This window comes from Protopterus annectens, chromosome 8.part0 (genome assembly GCF_019279795.1).
Source record: "Protopterus annectens isolate FY-2018-M chromosome 8.part0, PAN1.0, whole genome shotgun sequence".
Classification (NCBI taxonomy): Eukaryota; Metazoa; Chordata; order Ceratodontiformes; family Protopteridae; genus Protopterus; species Protopterus annectens.
This window is the reverse complement of record NC_056741.1, coordinates 810,772,075-810,788,882: the sequence shown is the minus strand read 5'-3', so window position 1 is coordinate 810,788,882 and position 16,808 is coordinate 810,772,075. Positions and strand designations below refer to the sequence as shown.

At 40.9% G+C, this 16,808-nt stretch overlaps 2 protein-coding genes across 2 annotated transcripts in view; one reads left to right on the top strand and one right to left on the bottom strand.

Moving 5' to 3' along the window:
• The window catches only part of ELK1 (ETS transcription factor ELK1), a 743,407-nt gene that overhangs the window by 366,862 nt on the left and 359,737 nt on the right, over window positions 1–16,808 (top strand). The gene's annotated exons all lie outside the window — the stretch shown is intronic.
• Window positions 4,152–7,409, bottom strand: LOC122809064 (E3 ubiquitin-protein ligase RNF139-like). The gene has a single exon (XM_044080279.1). It carries the CDS (start codon window positions 5,495–5,497, stop codon window positions 4,166–4,168), a length of 1,332 nt encoding a protein of 443 aa, XP_043936214.1. The 5' UTR covers window positions 5,498–7,409; the 3' UTR covers window positions 4,152–4,165.

Below are 16,808 nucleotides of genomic sequence, written 5' to 3'. Positions count from 1 at the left end.
GGCCCCTTGCACACATTTTTAAAGCCAAGAAAAAGTTCTTTGATTTACCTTCCTGATTGTATTAAATTTTAATACATAATAACGGCTAGCAGACATGAATTAGCAGCCATCACAACTTTAAGACTGGTATGCTCATGCTCATGTAGAATCTCTAATGAAACAAAATTGGCATATTACTGATATACTTAAATAGCATATATTGCCAGGCTGTGGCATCACAATAATCTAAAATGTTGGATATGTTAACCGTATGAAAATGGCCATATGTTAGTTCCCTTAAAGCAAGTAAGCAAACATCTGAGTATGCAGTCATACACTGGGTTGTAAGTGACGTGTGTGTGTGTGTGTGTGTGTGTGTGTGTGTGTGTGTGTGTGTGTGTGTGTGTGCGCGCGCGTGTGTGTGTGACCACGCGCGTGCATGTGTGAATAAAACTCCAGTATCCAAGAGTAGTTGTAATATGAAAGAAAAGCATTATTATCAAACGAATTATGTTCTTTGGGTACAGTTTTTGGTTAAACTGTTATGTAGAGTGTTGACAGTGTGTTTATTATTTGGCTGTGAATAAACCGGGCAACAGTAAGTCTATGAGTTTAATGTTAATATTTAACTCTGAATATATTTTAGTTTAACTACTTTTCCTTAGACACACAGTGAAATGTATTGTGTTAGGCTGTAGAAGTGTTTATCTGGCTGATATTGCAGATGAATAAGGTTATGAGCTGTCAATACACTGCTTCCTGTAATGCAGGGTTTGATTACCACAGCTTTCATTTGTCTACTGTGGGACTGACCTAGTCACTTCATCAGACAGTACTCCTGGTCTGCCACTAAAAGGGATACTTGTATCCAATTGCCTGTACACATCATTTTTGGAATTCTTGCACCCTTCACATTGTCATTAATCATTGCTTCAGTAAATGATATTTAACTACCAATCGAAGCATATATCTTGAGGTTTACTGTTTAGCAAACATCTATCATTGTTTTTTGCTTTAATTTTTGAAAATACAAGTTTGTAATTAAATCCAATAATGTGTGTGTTCATTGTAATAGTAAGGAAGAAAATAACCTGTTCACTAACAGGTTTGAACAGTATTTTATAGGAACTGGGGAGAGAAATAAGTACTTGGATACTGGTATGTCTGGGGGTCTGGGACATCCAGTTGATTGCACTGCTTAGGACCTCACAATCACAATCTTATGGGCACGTACACACACACTTTGCATCTTCTTTAGTTTGTTTCAAGTGTAAGGTTAATGCTCTGGTGCAATATGTTCATGAGTTATCGCCTGAATGGTGGACAAAAGTCAACTGGGTTATCATGGAGGTCTACAGATGTAAATCCACTTCACAATGGTGGATGATGAAGTGACCCCAGAAACTACAGACCTATTAGTCTGACTAGTCTAATATGCAAAGCAACAGAGTGAATTAACTTGGAAAGGTTCAAAGACAATGGACCCAACGCAGTTTGGCTTTGCTAAGAGAGGGCTATGTCTACTTAACCTGGTGTACTTCTGTAACAAAACCACTAAAGCAATGCTTGCGGGTGAGACAGTGCACACAGTTCCAACCGACCTGGACCTGGCTAAGACATTTGGCAGAAAAAAGACAGAAAATCCACCCAAGAATGGCCAATCAATGAAATCCACAAATGTTACGATTAAAATATAGTCCTTTAATACGAATAAAACTTCGACTTGGAATAAAATGAAAAATAAAAAAGCTCAAAACTGTCCATTGAAGATATCTGATAAGCACTACCGACTGTTGTCTTCCTCAGATCGTATACGATTATTGGATATCTTCAAGGGACAGTTTTGAGCTTTTTTATTTTTTATTTTATTCCAAGTCGAAGTTTTATTCATATTAAAGGACTATATTTTAATCAGAACATTTGTGGATTTCGTTGATTGGCCATCCTTGGGTGGATTTTCTGTCTTTTTTCTGCCAATATTGACTGTTTTTTTGTGACAGACCACCTCTAGCATTTGGGAGTTATCTATTCTTTTGTAACATGGCTAAGACATTTGGTACAATATCCCATTCGGGTATAGTTGACAAACCCAATGAATTTGCCATAAACCATTACATATCTTGCTGGATTGCAAGCTGTCTCACAGACAGGACTTAGGAAATCAGGATTGGTTATACCACAAATAATGGGTTGCAAAGGCACGGACTACAACTCATTTCCAAGAAGTGCAATATAGTGCTTTTGGGAAAACCTGCCACCCAAGCTAAGTACTCCATCAATAAGACACCCCTAACAGATGACCCAGTATCCATGGATCTGGGAACATATATAGATAAAAATCTGGCCTTTGACCTACCTGTGGCCAAAGTAGTAAGACAATCATCCTATGGCACCCAACTTCTAACTTAGGCAATGGCATCTTGGTCAAAGGAAGTCATAGTGCCAGCATATATGGTCCTTATCAGGCGATTCAGTGAGTATAATGCCCTCTTTGACATGTACATGATCAGACATATACGCCCGTTGGAATGGCCTCCAAGGGTTCCTTCCCAGGAGAATACAGGATATAAACACATTGCCCTACCTGGATCACCTTAAAGCCATATCTGTATACTGCGTCTCAGACATATTACTGTGAGGTGATCTATGTCTAGCAAACAAGGCATCTTCTATCCAGCTCTGATGGACGTTGTTTACCTGACATTAACAAACAGCATCAGACCCACCTGAGCCAAGGGTTTAAATTTTGCTTGTGACATGAATAAGACATGTTGGTGCGATAGATGTGTCTCACAGAATCTCCATGCTTTGGAGCAAAATGTCCCTCCATGTGAAGCAGAGTCTACCCCGATCTAGATTTAAATGTAACCCTGAGCGATACATGGTCAGTTGGAAAGCCATACCAGTTCTGGCCCCATGTCTCAGATAGACAGAGGCACAGAGTATCTTCGTAAGTAACATACCCCTGTATTAAATGCCCCTGATACATAGTGACCATTACCTCTCAACCTCTTAGCACAGGAAATCTGGAAAACAAAGGCCTAAAAATAGGGACATATTTTAAACATTACTCTTAAAAATGTAGAAAGTAGACAGAATAATAGGATGTGTGTTATGATGCGTTTTTGTGGAGAATATAGAATTGGAAACTCAAATATATGTAAATATTTAAACACTGCAATCCTCACATATTTGTCATAAACCCACAGATTTGATGAAAAACAGACCAACAACATGAAGCTAAAATCTGGACAGTTGACCCCTACTATAGGGACTCAACTGGGCTGAACTGCATGGCTAGGCTTATAGAGGCCATAGTAATCATTAGCCTAGTATACTCCTATGACTAAACACTAGGTATGTACCTGCTGAGGCACATGCAGCAAGTAGACTGTCCATAGAAGCTCCAGTAAAAAGAGTACAGTGTGTAAACATGTCTTAAATAGATCACCTTAAAAACTTATGGCTATACTCTCTTTCCTTTCCTTTCTCCAAGGTAGCGGACAAAAGTCGGAGGTATGATCGGAAAGAACAAGGTAAATGGGAACATACGTTTTGTGAGTGTAAGGATTTGGCAGACTTTAAAAATTACAAGCAGAGAACTCTGTCAGAAGTATTGCCCGAGCAAATGACTGCATCCAAGGAAATGCTTTTTTTAGCTAGGATATAAGATCTGAATTGCCTAGACATTGTGGTGGCTGGCAAAACAGCCATTTTACTACAAAATGGAAATCAAAGTCTTAACCAACTACATTATAAACCATCACTCTGTCTACTATCAGGTTGCCTTCCTGACACCCTTAGTGACCATTATCCAACCTATCTTCTCTGACAACACATAAACCCAACTAACCTAAATACTTATCAGATCCGTAATAAAAGAAACTTTTCTGCAGACTTCATATCCATCCTAAATCACTGTAATTGGTCACCTATCAAACACCTACCTCTGGAGGAAGACTTCAGTTCTTTAATACAGTCGTCTTTAGGATACTAGATGATCTCGCCCCTCCCAGGACTACAAGAGTAAAGACAGTGAGAGTTGCAAGGGCATAGCCAGCATGTTTTAGGTGCACTTTTAGTAAAGTTTTGAAGTGGGTGCATGATGGTACGGAGGTAATTGTTGGTGGAAGTGAATTTGGCTATGGCGCAAGAGAATAGTTCTTCACCAGCAGAGTTACTGGCTTTAGTGATCTGCAAGTGATTTTTGTTGCTGGATCTTAGTGGTCTGGTGGTGCGAGAGTTCTATACAGAATGCAGTGACTACAAACAACCATGTGTTTAACTCATAGTGATGCCAAAGCACATAGCTGAGGAGGATTGGAAAAACAAAAAGGCAAACTGAGACTATAAGAACTGGAAAATGCTGATGGAAAGATGACACATGAGAGGCACTAAGAGACATCAACACAGGATCAGTCATACCATGGATAAAATGCAAAATGGCAGTAAACAGAAGGCACATGTTGCGACTGAGATGAACCAATCGTTCTTCTGGTATTAATCCACTTAGTCCGGTCTGTAGAGCCAAAATAAAAAACAAAACAGGTGCAACAAAACCCAGGCGCTTGTCTTCATCTTCAGTGGATCCTATGAAAGCCAAAATTCCTAGCCCCAAATAATGTGCTACTGAGGAAATCACAGCACTCATGCCTAAAACAGTCAACGTTGAATCACAGACACTGATTATAAGACTGTAAAGTACTTTCCAGAAATCATCCCATGAAACAGTGTAGTTATGGATATCTTCCTCTTTTGCTACCTTAGCTACAAAAATTAAGACACCTGCTTGTACCATTAGCCTAGTAAGCCAGAAGACTCTCATAACATCAGGAAAACAAATTCTCTTCCATGTTTCTTCTAAAAGGATCTGTAGTCCATACAATCTATACATGTGCATTACTAGAAGATACATGTACCTTGCTGAATAGTAAAACCATTTCAGTTTGAAAGTCAAACAGACGGTTGCATGCAAAGTCACAATCATACCAGACATGATGGCTACAAAAAGACGAGTGTCCACAGGTAATTCAAAGACTGAGCTTACTACAGGAAACAAGAAGTCAAGTATTATTATCCCTGCAAATGTAGACTGAATGTGGACCAATGTTACATATCCAATTCCAAATAAGAGTTGAAGGAAAGCAAGTGCTAGCCACAAAGAAAGTCCATTTCTAATCGGAAGTGCATCTCCAAAGGCTGTGAAGTAATGAATGCTATAGAAGTCAATCTGCACAGTTGAACAGTAATTCACCAACACTGATGCCGAAGCTAGGAGAACAGCACAGAATAACAAATAAAATTGGAAAAGTGCTCTCTGAGATAAAACTAGGATGACACTGAGGACAAGTAACCCTAATAATTTGAGTACAGTCTGAACTGCTGTATCAACCCATCCTGCCTCTGGATCATGAGAGGAATTAAAAATGGCATCAATAAAGAAAATACAAGGAGCTCGCAAAATTACATCAAACATTGCCCGCGCGTGATCCACCAGATGTCCCTGGGACGTTTCCATCGAGAACCTAAAGCCAGGATTTCACCCAGCTGCACAGATCTTGCTACTAACCAAATGCCGAACCTTCACCTGGAGACTCCATTCCCATCAACAAGCCGATCGATACAGGCGTGTAAGCGATCAGCTTATTACAGTGTGCTCTACACCCCCTGCTCTATCTTTTAGGCAGAACCACAACCACTCTGTAGAATAAAATAAATAAATAAAAAAAAACGGGCCTCACATTAATAAGCCGATCGATACATTGTAAGCGATCGGCTTATTACACTGTGATCTACACCCCCCTGCTCTGTCTTTTAAGGCAGAACCACAACCCCTCTGTAGAATCCAAGAAAAAAGAAATAAATTAAAAAAAAAACGGACTTCACAGTAATAAGCCGATCGATACAGGCATGTAAGCGATCGGCTTATTACAGTGTGCTCTACATCCCCTGCTCTGTCTTTTAGGGCAGCACCACAACCCCTCTGTAGAATCAAATAAATTTAAAAAAAAAAAAAAAAAGAAAAAAACGGACTTCACAGTAATAAGCCGATCGATACATTGTAAGCGATCGGCTTATTACATTGTGATCTACACCCCCTGCTTTGCCTGACCCATCTGAAAAAGCAAACCCCGCCAAAAAAAAAAAAAAAAAATGGACTTCACACAGTAATAAGCCAATCCATACATTGTAAGCGATCGGCTTATTACAATTAAACCTACATCCAGGGAAGAAAAGTAAAGTGGATGTTCCTTTAGCTGGCACCTTAGATGGCCAGATGCATGACAACACACACACACACACACACACACACACACACACACACACACACACACACACACACACACACACACACACACACGTCTCTTATACACACAGACACTCAGACATTCTGCTTGCTTACACACCAATTCATTCTCTCATGCTCACACACAAGCATAAAACAGTGTTTTCTGCATTCACACAGAGATACATACTGCTATCACGCACGCACTAATTTCTGGATTTAAAACACACACATTCTGCTTTCACGGACACAAACTTTTCTACATTTACATACTGCTTTCATCCACGCATTCTCGCACGCATGCAGACACAAGCACTCTTACACATACATGCATGTACTGTAGCAGGGTAGTTGGACACTGATATCGTACAGCAATTTTACTAAGGAGGCATTGCATACCAAACCCTGACAATAACTAATAATACATTTGCACAAAAAGCCGAAAGACACAACATTTGCACAATGCTAAGATAGAGGAGGAGAACAAAAGGGAAAAAAAAGCGGCTTTAAACTTTAGCGGCAGAATTGTGGCCAGATAGTTGCATCCGGTCCAGATAGTTAAATCAACTTACCAAAACAAATATGGAAAAGTATGTATGTTCACCGCTGTTTTGCTGGAGAAATTACTGGATACAATGCTGTTTTCACTCCGGATGGAAACAGTGGATGGAATTAAGTTCCGTAACAACTTTTTGAGTAGTTTATAGCAGCTGATAAGTTAATCGGGCTACGTAATGGTGATGTCACAGTGTGGGAGGATCAGCATGAGAGGGGAACTACTGATTTGACTGTGTCGAAGGTACGTCAGGAAGGTGCAGACCAACTCCACCTGAAAGCATGCGATGCCAATGATTGGGGGATGGGCTTTCCTGCCCTACGCTAGGGAAGGCAGAAATGTAGAACTGACAAACTTCTTTGTCTGTTCAGGTAACTGCTGATGGCTGGGACGAGTTAACAGGGAAAGAAAGACTCCCGGTTGAGTTAAATTGTTGTTGAGCCCGGAGTTTTCCTTTAACTCATTCAAAAACAGCAAGAACAATTAAATGGGCACTTCATAGTCTAGTATCTACAGAAAAGTCATCTTCAGCAACGCATATTTACATGCTAAGAGTTTCCAACCAATGTATATAAAACATAAAAGACAGACTGTAAGGGTGTAAGGATTATCAACAGATGAGACGGTGCACATTACTGAACTGCAGACTTTGAAAGAAATGTTTTTAGATAGAGAATGTGATGCTATCAATATACATCATATTTTAAGTGAATAAAATTAAAACTGCAAGACACAATATAAGCAAGATTCATGTTGTATTGTTTACTGTATAGTTTTCTCCAAATTCTTTAATTTCTTCTTTCTGTACTGTTTTATCAAAATGTGCATCCATGTATTTGTTGCTTACTTCTTTAGTAATAGTAGCAGTTGTCTGCCTGGCGCCACGTTCACATCTTTACTTCTACCTTCACAGACTATTATGTTAGACTTGTGGACAAACAATAAGTAGCATTTCTTTGTCCCATTAATAAATGCATAACCAATATTCAGAAATTTCCTGACATTCCATCAATCTTTCAAGGAGTATAAATCAGCAATATAGATCAAAATATCTACTTCATCCAATTAAATTAAAATTAATTAACCGATCAACATTAAAAATTAAGTTATCCTTTTGATGTGTGGAAGGACTGAAGGAAATTGAAAGAACATTGAGCAACTATAATTAACTTGTCTGGACTTGGTTTTTAATGTGTCTGTATATTCTGTGTTATCAAAAGGTTAAACATTTGTTCCTACTAATTTTTCACAATTATATAGTTTAGATGTGGAATGTTTTAGATTATACTTGAAATTGCATTTAAAAGTTTATTTTGCCAAGTTAAATATGAAGTTGAGTTTTAATGAGAAGTTTGATGAAGGCCATGAATATTTTTCTTTGGCTCTTCCTATGGAGATATTTATTAAAATATCACTTAAGTCATAGGCGCACATACATTAATAGGAAATGAACAGAATAATATTTTCTGTTTCCACACTTTACATGCATTTTCTTTCTTTTATAACAATTGTCTTTCAGGCCAGCATTTCATAAATCACTCAGTTCCTGCCTTCCTGTAAACCTCCCTCCCTGCTGAACATTATTCTGCATGTATTGTTACTACAAATTCCATTTATATATATATATATATATATATATATATATATATATATATGTATATGTATGCTCTTTCCTTTTTCTAAAGATTCCTCTTCCAGTTATTTTTTTCTTATAGTATTCAGTACTGCAAATGCAATCTGTTTAGATTTTTATTTCTGTGTTCTCATAGTTACTTTCCCCTTTTTACCGGGAGTGAGTTAAACTTAAGGCCTTACTATGTCTATGTAATTTAGATCCTGTTTTCTAGCTAAACAGAGTGTTTTCCTTAGTTACAGATATTTGCTCCCTCAGTATTTCTGACAAGGGTATTCTGCAGGGCATTTCTAAAATCTGTCAATTCATAATGCTGTCAAAAAAACACCTTCCCTGCTAATTGTTCACTTTTTACCAGGAGCGTGATCATCCTCCCTTGCCATTAGCCCTTTACTACCACAGATCTGCCATTATTGTCTTTGTCCCATTTCTGTCACTATTGGAGCCCTTCTAGCAGTCAATATTGTTTACTCCTCTTTTTTTCCCTTGCTAGTCTGCTGAATATCCATTCTGAAATATTTTCTTTGTCAAATTCATATACTCGTTTCTTTCCAGATGTCTCCTGCAGCATTGCTATTTGCACTTTGCATTTCTTAATGTCATTCAATACTACTTTCTTTTTGTCTATACCTATAAGGTTATTTACATTCCAAGTTACTGTGGATTGAGTAGCTGTTGTGATAAAAAGTTATTCTTCCCACTTAATACAAATGACAGTTTTTTTTAAGTGTATTTCCAGCTTTTGTCATGATATTCAGTGTTTGGAAGGTTGATTTTTTATACAGTTGTTTCTTATCTCCATTTGAACCTATGCCACATTTCTCAAAAGACTTTTTGCTTTAATGAAAACTTTCAAAAAATACATTTTTCAGAATACTGCATCCCCTATTAACTTCAAACAAACACGCAAAACTGTTTATATTTTCAACAAATGAAGTTTAACCCTCCAGATGGGAACATTTGCCCAAAAACGACAGCTGCACCTTCAGGCATAAACTAATCTAGAATTAAAGCTACCTATGCTAAAGCTCATGTTACAGCTTGTGATGTTCATCGTGTTACCCTGCTGCAGTCATCATACTTGGGTTATCCTGCCGTCAGGCGGTCCCACAGTCGGCCCGAATTCCAAAGTCTTGGTCCGGCGTCAGTTGCTTTCGCTTCTTCCCTGACGTCAGTGCGCCAGGGGTATATGAGAGGCATCCAACGCCATTTTCTCCAGTCTTTCTTGCCGCGCGGTGCCCGAAGCAGAAGCAGTTCGCAAGTGCCGGTCGGCCGACACCTGAGATTTTTTAATCGAATTTCAGTCCGAAGTCTTCAAAGCTAAGTACCCAGTTGGGAAACCTTTTCTTGCCTCAGTCCGATGTCAGAAAAAGTTAACAATTGCATTTCGTGTGGGAAGCAAATACCTCATAAGGACTTTCATTCTTATTGTATACCTTGCCTAGGCCCAGACCACGACGTCACTGGTTGTCGGTTTTGTGCTAGGTTCAATAAGTGAACTATAAAGCGACACTTTGATTTCGCTCGACACTACTTCGGTAGGAAATTTAATTACACTATGCCGTCAGAGCAGCCGACTACCGGCGTGCATAAAAAATGCAAAGATAAAGACAGGCAGCCTAGATCCAAGCCAAACTCCGAGGCCTCGGCTGGGCTGGTCACCGCTTCTCTGGTTTTCAGTGAGGTGCCTACGCAGCCCCTGACGACCGCAGAATTGGAACCCTAGACCGCTTCGGATTCTCAAGCGGAGAGTTCTAGGCCGATGCAGCCATTTTCTTTAGGTCCTACCGACAACATTGCAGAAGGAGAAGCTGGTGCTGTGGAAACACCTTCGATTACAAAAGGTGTCTTCAGACCGACTACTCTCACCATAAAATCTTATACTAAGCTTAAGACTCCTCTAAAACCAAAAAAGACTTCACATCAGTCTCCAGTTCAAGTCCCCATGCCTAAGAAACAGATGCTTAAAATGGCAGAAGATTTGATTTCTTTAATCAGGGGCTCCCAACCCCCCCCCCAGACAAAAGGCATAGACAAGAGGAGGATTATGTCTCCTCTGATCAAGTGTCTATTTCCTCAGGCTCCTCTGAGGAACAGGATTGCTCCTTTCCCCCTTATGAAGATTCTGATGCTGAAGATTCCATTCCCTCAGTTTGCCCCCCTGAAGATTATTCCTTTGGGGAAACCTTACATACCATGAGGGAACATTTCCACTGGGAAGGTCAGGACTACTCCGACTCAAAGAAAAGGCTCAGAGAGTTCCTTTTACTCCCCCAGCACAGACCACTTGCTATTTCTCCAGTTTTAAACATTGTGGATGATGTTTACTTAGAATCTAGTCTAAATCCAGATTCTCTGCCTCCTGCTCCAGCCAAACCAGATAGATATTATAGAGTGCCTGACTCGCACAAATTCCTTTACAAAAGCCCTGTTGCTGACCCAGAGACTATCTCCCAGGGTCCCAAAGGGGCTAAAACTTCCATGGCTAAAAATCCTGTACCCTCTGAAAGGGACTCCAGAGCACTAGATAGGTGGGGGAAGAAGGTTTACACCTCAGCTACTCTAGCTATGAGAGCACTAAATTGTCAATTTCACATGCTGAAATACCAGCAATTCCTAATGTCTCAAATAAAACAAAAGATGAGCACGCACCCTCAACAGTCTGAATTCAAAGAAATGAAGGATCTGTTGCATGCAGCTGAACAGGTGGGCAAACATACTTTACAATGTGGATTTGATTCCTTGGAAGCTTCCTGTAGAGCAGCTGTTACTGGGTGTGTTATACGTAGACATGCTTGGTTAAAGGAACAAACTCTGCCTGATCATGTTAAAGCAAAGTTACTAGATGCACCCTTACAGCAGGATGTCTTATTTGGGGTTAAAGCAGAAGAGGTTTTAAGGAAAATGGAGGATAAGGCAAAATCTATGCAGACTGTTAAAGTTTTTTACAGGTACAACCGCCACGCTTCAGCAGAAATTGGCCAGCAAAAAATTGGTCCTTTCCAGCTTCTGACAGACCACAGAGGGGTAAATTCAGATGCCCAAGGGGCAGAGGACAAGCACAAATCCCTTACAAACCTTGTCAATGGGGCACTGCAACACAGAAGTGAGGAGAAGACAGGTCCCAAACTACTAGAAGGCAAACACAGTGACTTATACCTCAAACTGCCAAGCAAAAAACTCTTGGCAGCTCCCTTGGGAGGAAAATTAGCATTTTTTATAGACAACTGGCACATCGTCACAAAGGACAAATGGGTCCTAGACATTATCTCACAAGGATACAGATTCCATTTCCACACCTTGCCAAGGATAAAAGGAATGCCAAACTTGCCACTAAATCAATGGGCAGAGGCACAAAAACAAATTACAGCTCTCATGGACATGAGAGCCGTTCAACTGGTACCTACACAGGAGCAAGGCCAAGAATTTTACTCAAGGCTCTTTCTAGTCCCCAGAAAGGACAATGCTTGGAGACCCATTCTGGACCTTTCAATTCTAAATACCTTCTTGCATGTACCCAAATTCAAGATGCTAACACTACAGCAGCTTCTTCCCATGTTGGGCAAGAAAGCTTGGCTAGTAACGTTGGACCTGAAGGAGGCATACCTGCATGTCCCTATCAGACAAAATTGCAGAAGATACCTCCATTTCATTGCAGGTTCAACCCAATTACCAATTCTCTGCAATGCCCTTTGACTTATCTACTGCACCCAGGGTCTTTACAAAATGCCTGGCACCAGTAATTGCGTACTGCAGACAAAGAGGAATTCAAATATACCCATACCTGGACGACTGCCTCATCCAAGCAGAAAGCAAGGACATTCTCTTATGACGTCTGACTTTTGTAAAACACCTTCTAAGTTGCCTAGGGTACACAGTAAACGAAAAGAAATCAAAACTAGTACCCTCACAAAATATGACATTCCTGGGTGCCAGCTTGAATACAACGGCCCAGATGGCTTATCTGACACCAGACAAACAACTACAACTAACTCAATACTTCAAAATAATGGCAACAAAGACCCAACTCCCTGCAAGAAAAATTCTGCAGGCCTTGGGCTTCATGGCATCTTGTATACTACTAATACCATTTGCAAAACCGCATATGAGGAAATTACAATGGTACCTGAAAAGCGTATGGTCTCAACACAGCCACAGCTTGGAAACAATGATACCTCTCATTCCCTGCCTTCAGCAGGAGTTTCTATGGTGGTCACAGGCATGTCACCTCAACAAGAGTCAGCCTTTCACCTTACCCCCAGCCAGGCAAACTATGACAACAGATGCATCGGACTATGCTGGGGGGCACACATGGCATGACGGTGTATTCAAGGCATATGGACTGCAGATCAAAGGAATCTGCACATCAATCAAAAAGAAATGCTAGCTGTACAGAATGCTCTGACAGCCTTCAAGGACCTCTTACATCCAGGACAGCTTATAATAAGGACAGACAACACCACAGTAATGTGGTACATAAACAAGAGGGTACACACTCCTACCCTCTATGCAGGCAAGCAATGACCTTGTGGAACACAACACTGGCTTACCAAGTTCAATTACAAGCTCAATTCCTGCCAGGAAAAAGAACACATTGGCAGACGACCTAAGCAGAAACATCATGGATCCCCACGAGTGGAAATTGGATGCTCAGGTATTTGCAATGATAACTCAAAAATGGGAGTGTCCAGACGTAGACCTGTTTGCCAACCCCAATAACCATCAGCTTTCAAAATTTGCACAAGGACATTTCACCATCAAGCTTGGAAAGTGGACGCACTCTCATTCATTTGGAAAATGCTGACAGTATATGCCATTCCTCCATCACCCCATCTCACAAAGGTGCTGCTGAAAGTCAAGATGGAGAGACCTCAAATGATACTCATTGCCCTGGACTGGCCATGCCAGCACTGGTACCTACTACTAAGGAACATGGCCCAGGGCCCACCATGGATTTTACCACAAATTTCTCATCTACTCTCACAGCAAGGCAGTCAGATTCTACACAGCCAACTCAAAACCTTAAATTTGGCTGCATGGCACATCACCTAAGCAACCAGCCAGCCCCTCTTTCACAAGCTGCTATGGATGTCATTCTGGAGGCCAGGAGGCCCAGCACCAGGAAAGCCTACTCAGACAAATGGAAAAGATTTTGTGCCTGGAACCAAGCTAAAGGCCAAAGTACCCTTCAGCTGGACATGCCACAGATTCTACAATATTTAACTGAGATGTTACACAAATGACTTTCTTTTTCATCTGTTAAAATCCACGCCTCAGTTATTTCAGCTCACTACAACACGGATCCTCCCTTATTTTCACATCTACTTCTAAGGCAGTATCTCAGAGGGGCAAAAAACATTAGGCCTCCCAAGAGAGCGCCAACACCAACTTGGGACCTAAATTTTGTTCTGGAAAAACTTACGCTGCCACCTTTTGAGCCAGCTTTCTCAGCTGACTTAAAGTTTATATCATGGAAGACTGCCCTGCTGCTAGCAATTACTTCAGCCAGAAGAGTCTCAGAGCTACAGGCACTAATGGCAGTAGAGCCTTTCCTCATTTTTCATCGACAGAGTTTCTCTATGAACTAACCCCTCCTTTATGCCAAAGGTGGTATTCAGAGTGGCTCTAAATCAAACCATCCACTTACCCACCTTCTTTCCAAATCCACAGAACAAAGGAGAAAGACTCCTGCATTCCTTGGACATACACAGGCAACTACGTTACTACTTGGACAAAGTAAGGCTTTCAGAAAATCTGACCAGCTTTTTGTATCTTATGCTAAAGCATCACAAGGAAAGGCTATCTCAAAACAGACCATTTCCAAATGGATAGGACATTGCATACATTTTTGCTACACCCATCATGGAAAACCAGTTCCTGCTAGCATAACGCCCCACTCCACCAGGGCAGCAGCTACATCTACAGCCTTCCTCAGCGGGGTGCCAACCAAGGATATTCTGGAAACTGCAACTTGGAGTTCAGTACACACCTTCACCAAACACTATCACTTACCACTTTAAGACTAGAGCTGGCTTCACCACTGCAGTTTTGCAGGGCCTTCTAGCCCCCTCTAACCCTGTTTGACTCCATCTCCCATCCTTAGCTTTGGGATTCTACCCATGTGTGATGACTGCAGCAGGGTAACACGATGAACATAGTACAGTTTTGTACCTACAATAAATGTAGATGTTAGTGTATACCCTGCTGCAGTCCAGGTTACCCTCCCTCCATCCTCTCTGACCTAACTAAAACCTTTCAATACCTTAAAATCTGATACAACCTTTGTGGTGTATTTGCTTATAGCTGGAGGGATGTGTTGTTTGTGCTAATCTTTTATTATTGGTACTACCTACTGACCATCTTTTTGGGGGGGGGCACCTGACATCTGGGGCAAGAAAAACTGGAGAAAATGGTATCTGATGCCTCTTATATACCCCTGGCGCACTGACGTCAGGGAAGAAGCGACAGCAACCGACGCTGGACCAAGACTTTGGAATTCGGGCCGACTGCGGGACTGCCTGACGGCAGGATAACCCAAGTGTGATGACTGCAGCAGGGTGTACACTCTAACATCTACATTTATGGTAGGTACAAAACTGAACTTTCCCACTTAATCTGATTGCTGTCTGTATTTGGCTTCTCTGTTCCTCTCACAGATGTGAAAATCTGCTTATATGCATTCAGAAAACATTAAATCCAATGTCTATTTTGCCTTATTCAGTGTTTGGATCCAATTGGATCTAGTCTCTGCACCTTCTTCTAGAGTTGTGGAACTTAGGCTGTGACTCCTCTCCTACACATTATTTTCTCCTCTCCACAAAATTGCCTCCAATCTTATTTACCTCCTGAGTCTTCTATACATGTCTGAGGGCTCTGTCTTTCATGGTTAGTGAAAATAAACTTTTTTTTTTGCCTTTTCACTTCAAAAATTTGACCCATCCCTCCACATATTACTGTTTAATAATAGGTTTAGGTAGTTATTAGATTTGGCGACAGTATTTTCTGTCATGTGACTTTTAGATAGTTGCCATACTGCTAATTGCAGGTTTAGATAGTAAATGCAAAAATTATAGTGTTTTTCTTGTGACAGTGTACTACTACTACTTTTTGCATAATTATTGATGAGATTAGCTATTGGGTATTGTTTATAATAAATAATGTAGTGTGTTTTTCCTGCTAATCTTTAGCATAGTTAGGTGTGTTATCTTGCAGGAAGTGTATAATTTTTGGTTATTGTTACTTTGACAGAGAAACCTCAAGGTTTTAAAAAGTGCTCAGCTTGTGAAAAGAAAATTCTTCCTCAACACCCTTGCTCTCTCAGGTTTATGGTTTAGGTGGAGCCCACCTTCAAGCAGATTGTAGTATTTGTGCTGCCTTTGGAACCAGAGCTGTTCAGGGCAGAAATGAAAAACTTATCTTGAAAGGCTCGCTCCTTCCTCAGACAAAGGGTCATCATCTTCCTCAGTCTATGCCTTCTACTGACAAACCAGGTTTATCTTCCCCAAATAGCAAAATAGAGAAAAAGGAGGAGGAAGGGGAGCGAAAGCTAAGGAAAAAGCGACAGAAATGGAAAAGTACGCAGAGAAAAGATCTGAGGAAACAGCTGGAAGAGAAGAGATCTGAAAAATCAAGGAAAAAGTCTTTGAACCTGATTTGATCCTTTGGGTCTGGCACCTAAAATGCCAAGAAAGTCAGATTCCATCAACTAGTCAGATCTGATCTCCTTCTCCCCAAGCTAGTTTTTCAGTGGTGTCAATGAACCTTTGGCTGCATTTGCCCATATTGCAGGAAAGAACATTCTCCAAGCCTCCATTGATGGCATCTTCATCGAGGTCAGCCTGATCCATCTGAAGCCTTACTGAGATGGATGTTGACTGGATGATGAAGAAATTAAGGATCAGATCCAACTGGAAGACCTCCCGGTGCCATTCCCCCAAGGGGAGCCCCAGGTAAAGACCCATTTACCCTTCCAGTTTTTGTGTGGTATTTGGTCCAAGCCCTCCCAGCATGCTTCATTTGGATCTGATCATTCATGCAACTTTGGTGTCGACTGGATCCATTATGTCTGACTCTGATTTTGTTGGATGGAGACAAGTCTCAGAGCCGAAAGTATCGCTGTAGGGTAACCGGTGGTGGAGTCTACTCTTAGACTTTCGGAGCTGCATCTTCCACGCGGGGCCTCAACACTTGATAACTCTGTTCTGAGGTCATCCTTGGAACCAGTCTGTGTTGGACCAGATAAGGATCCCGAGACTTTGGATAGCAACAGTTCCTCTACTCTGATACTTGAATCAGCTTTCATAGCTGTCAAAAGAGCCTTGGGTGATCCAAGAAGGCAGCTGCGCTCCTCTACC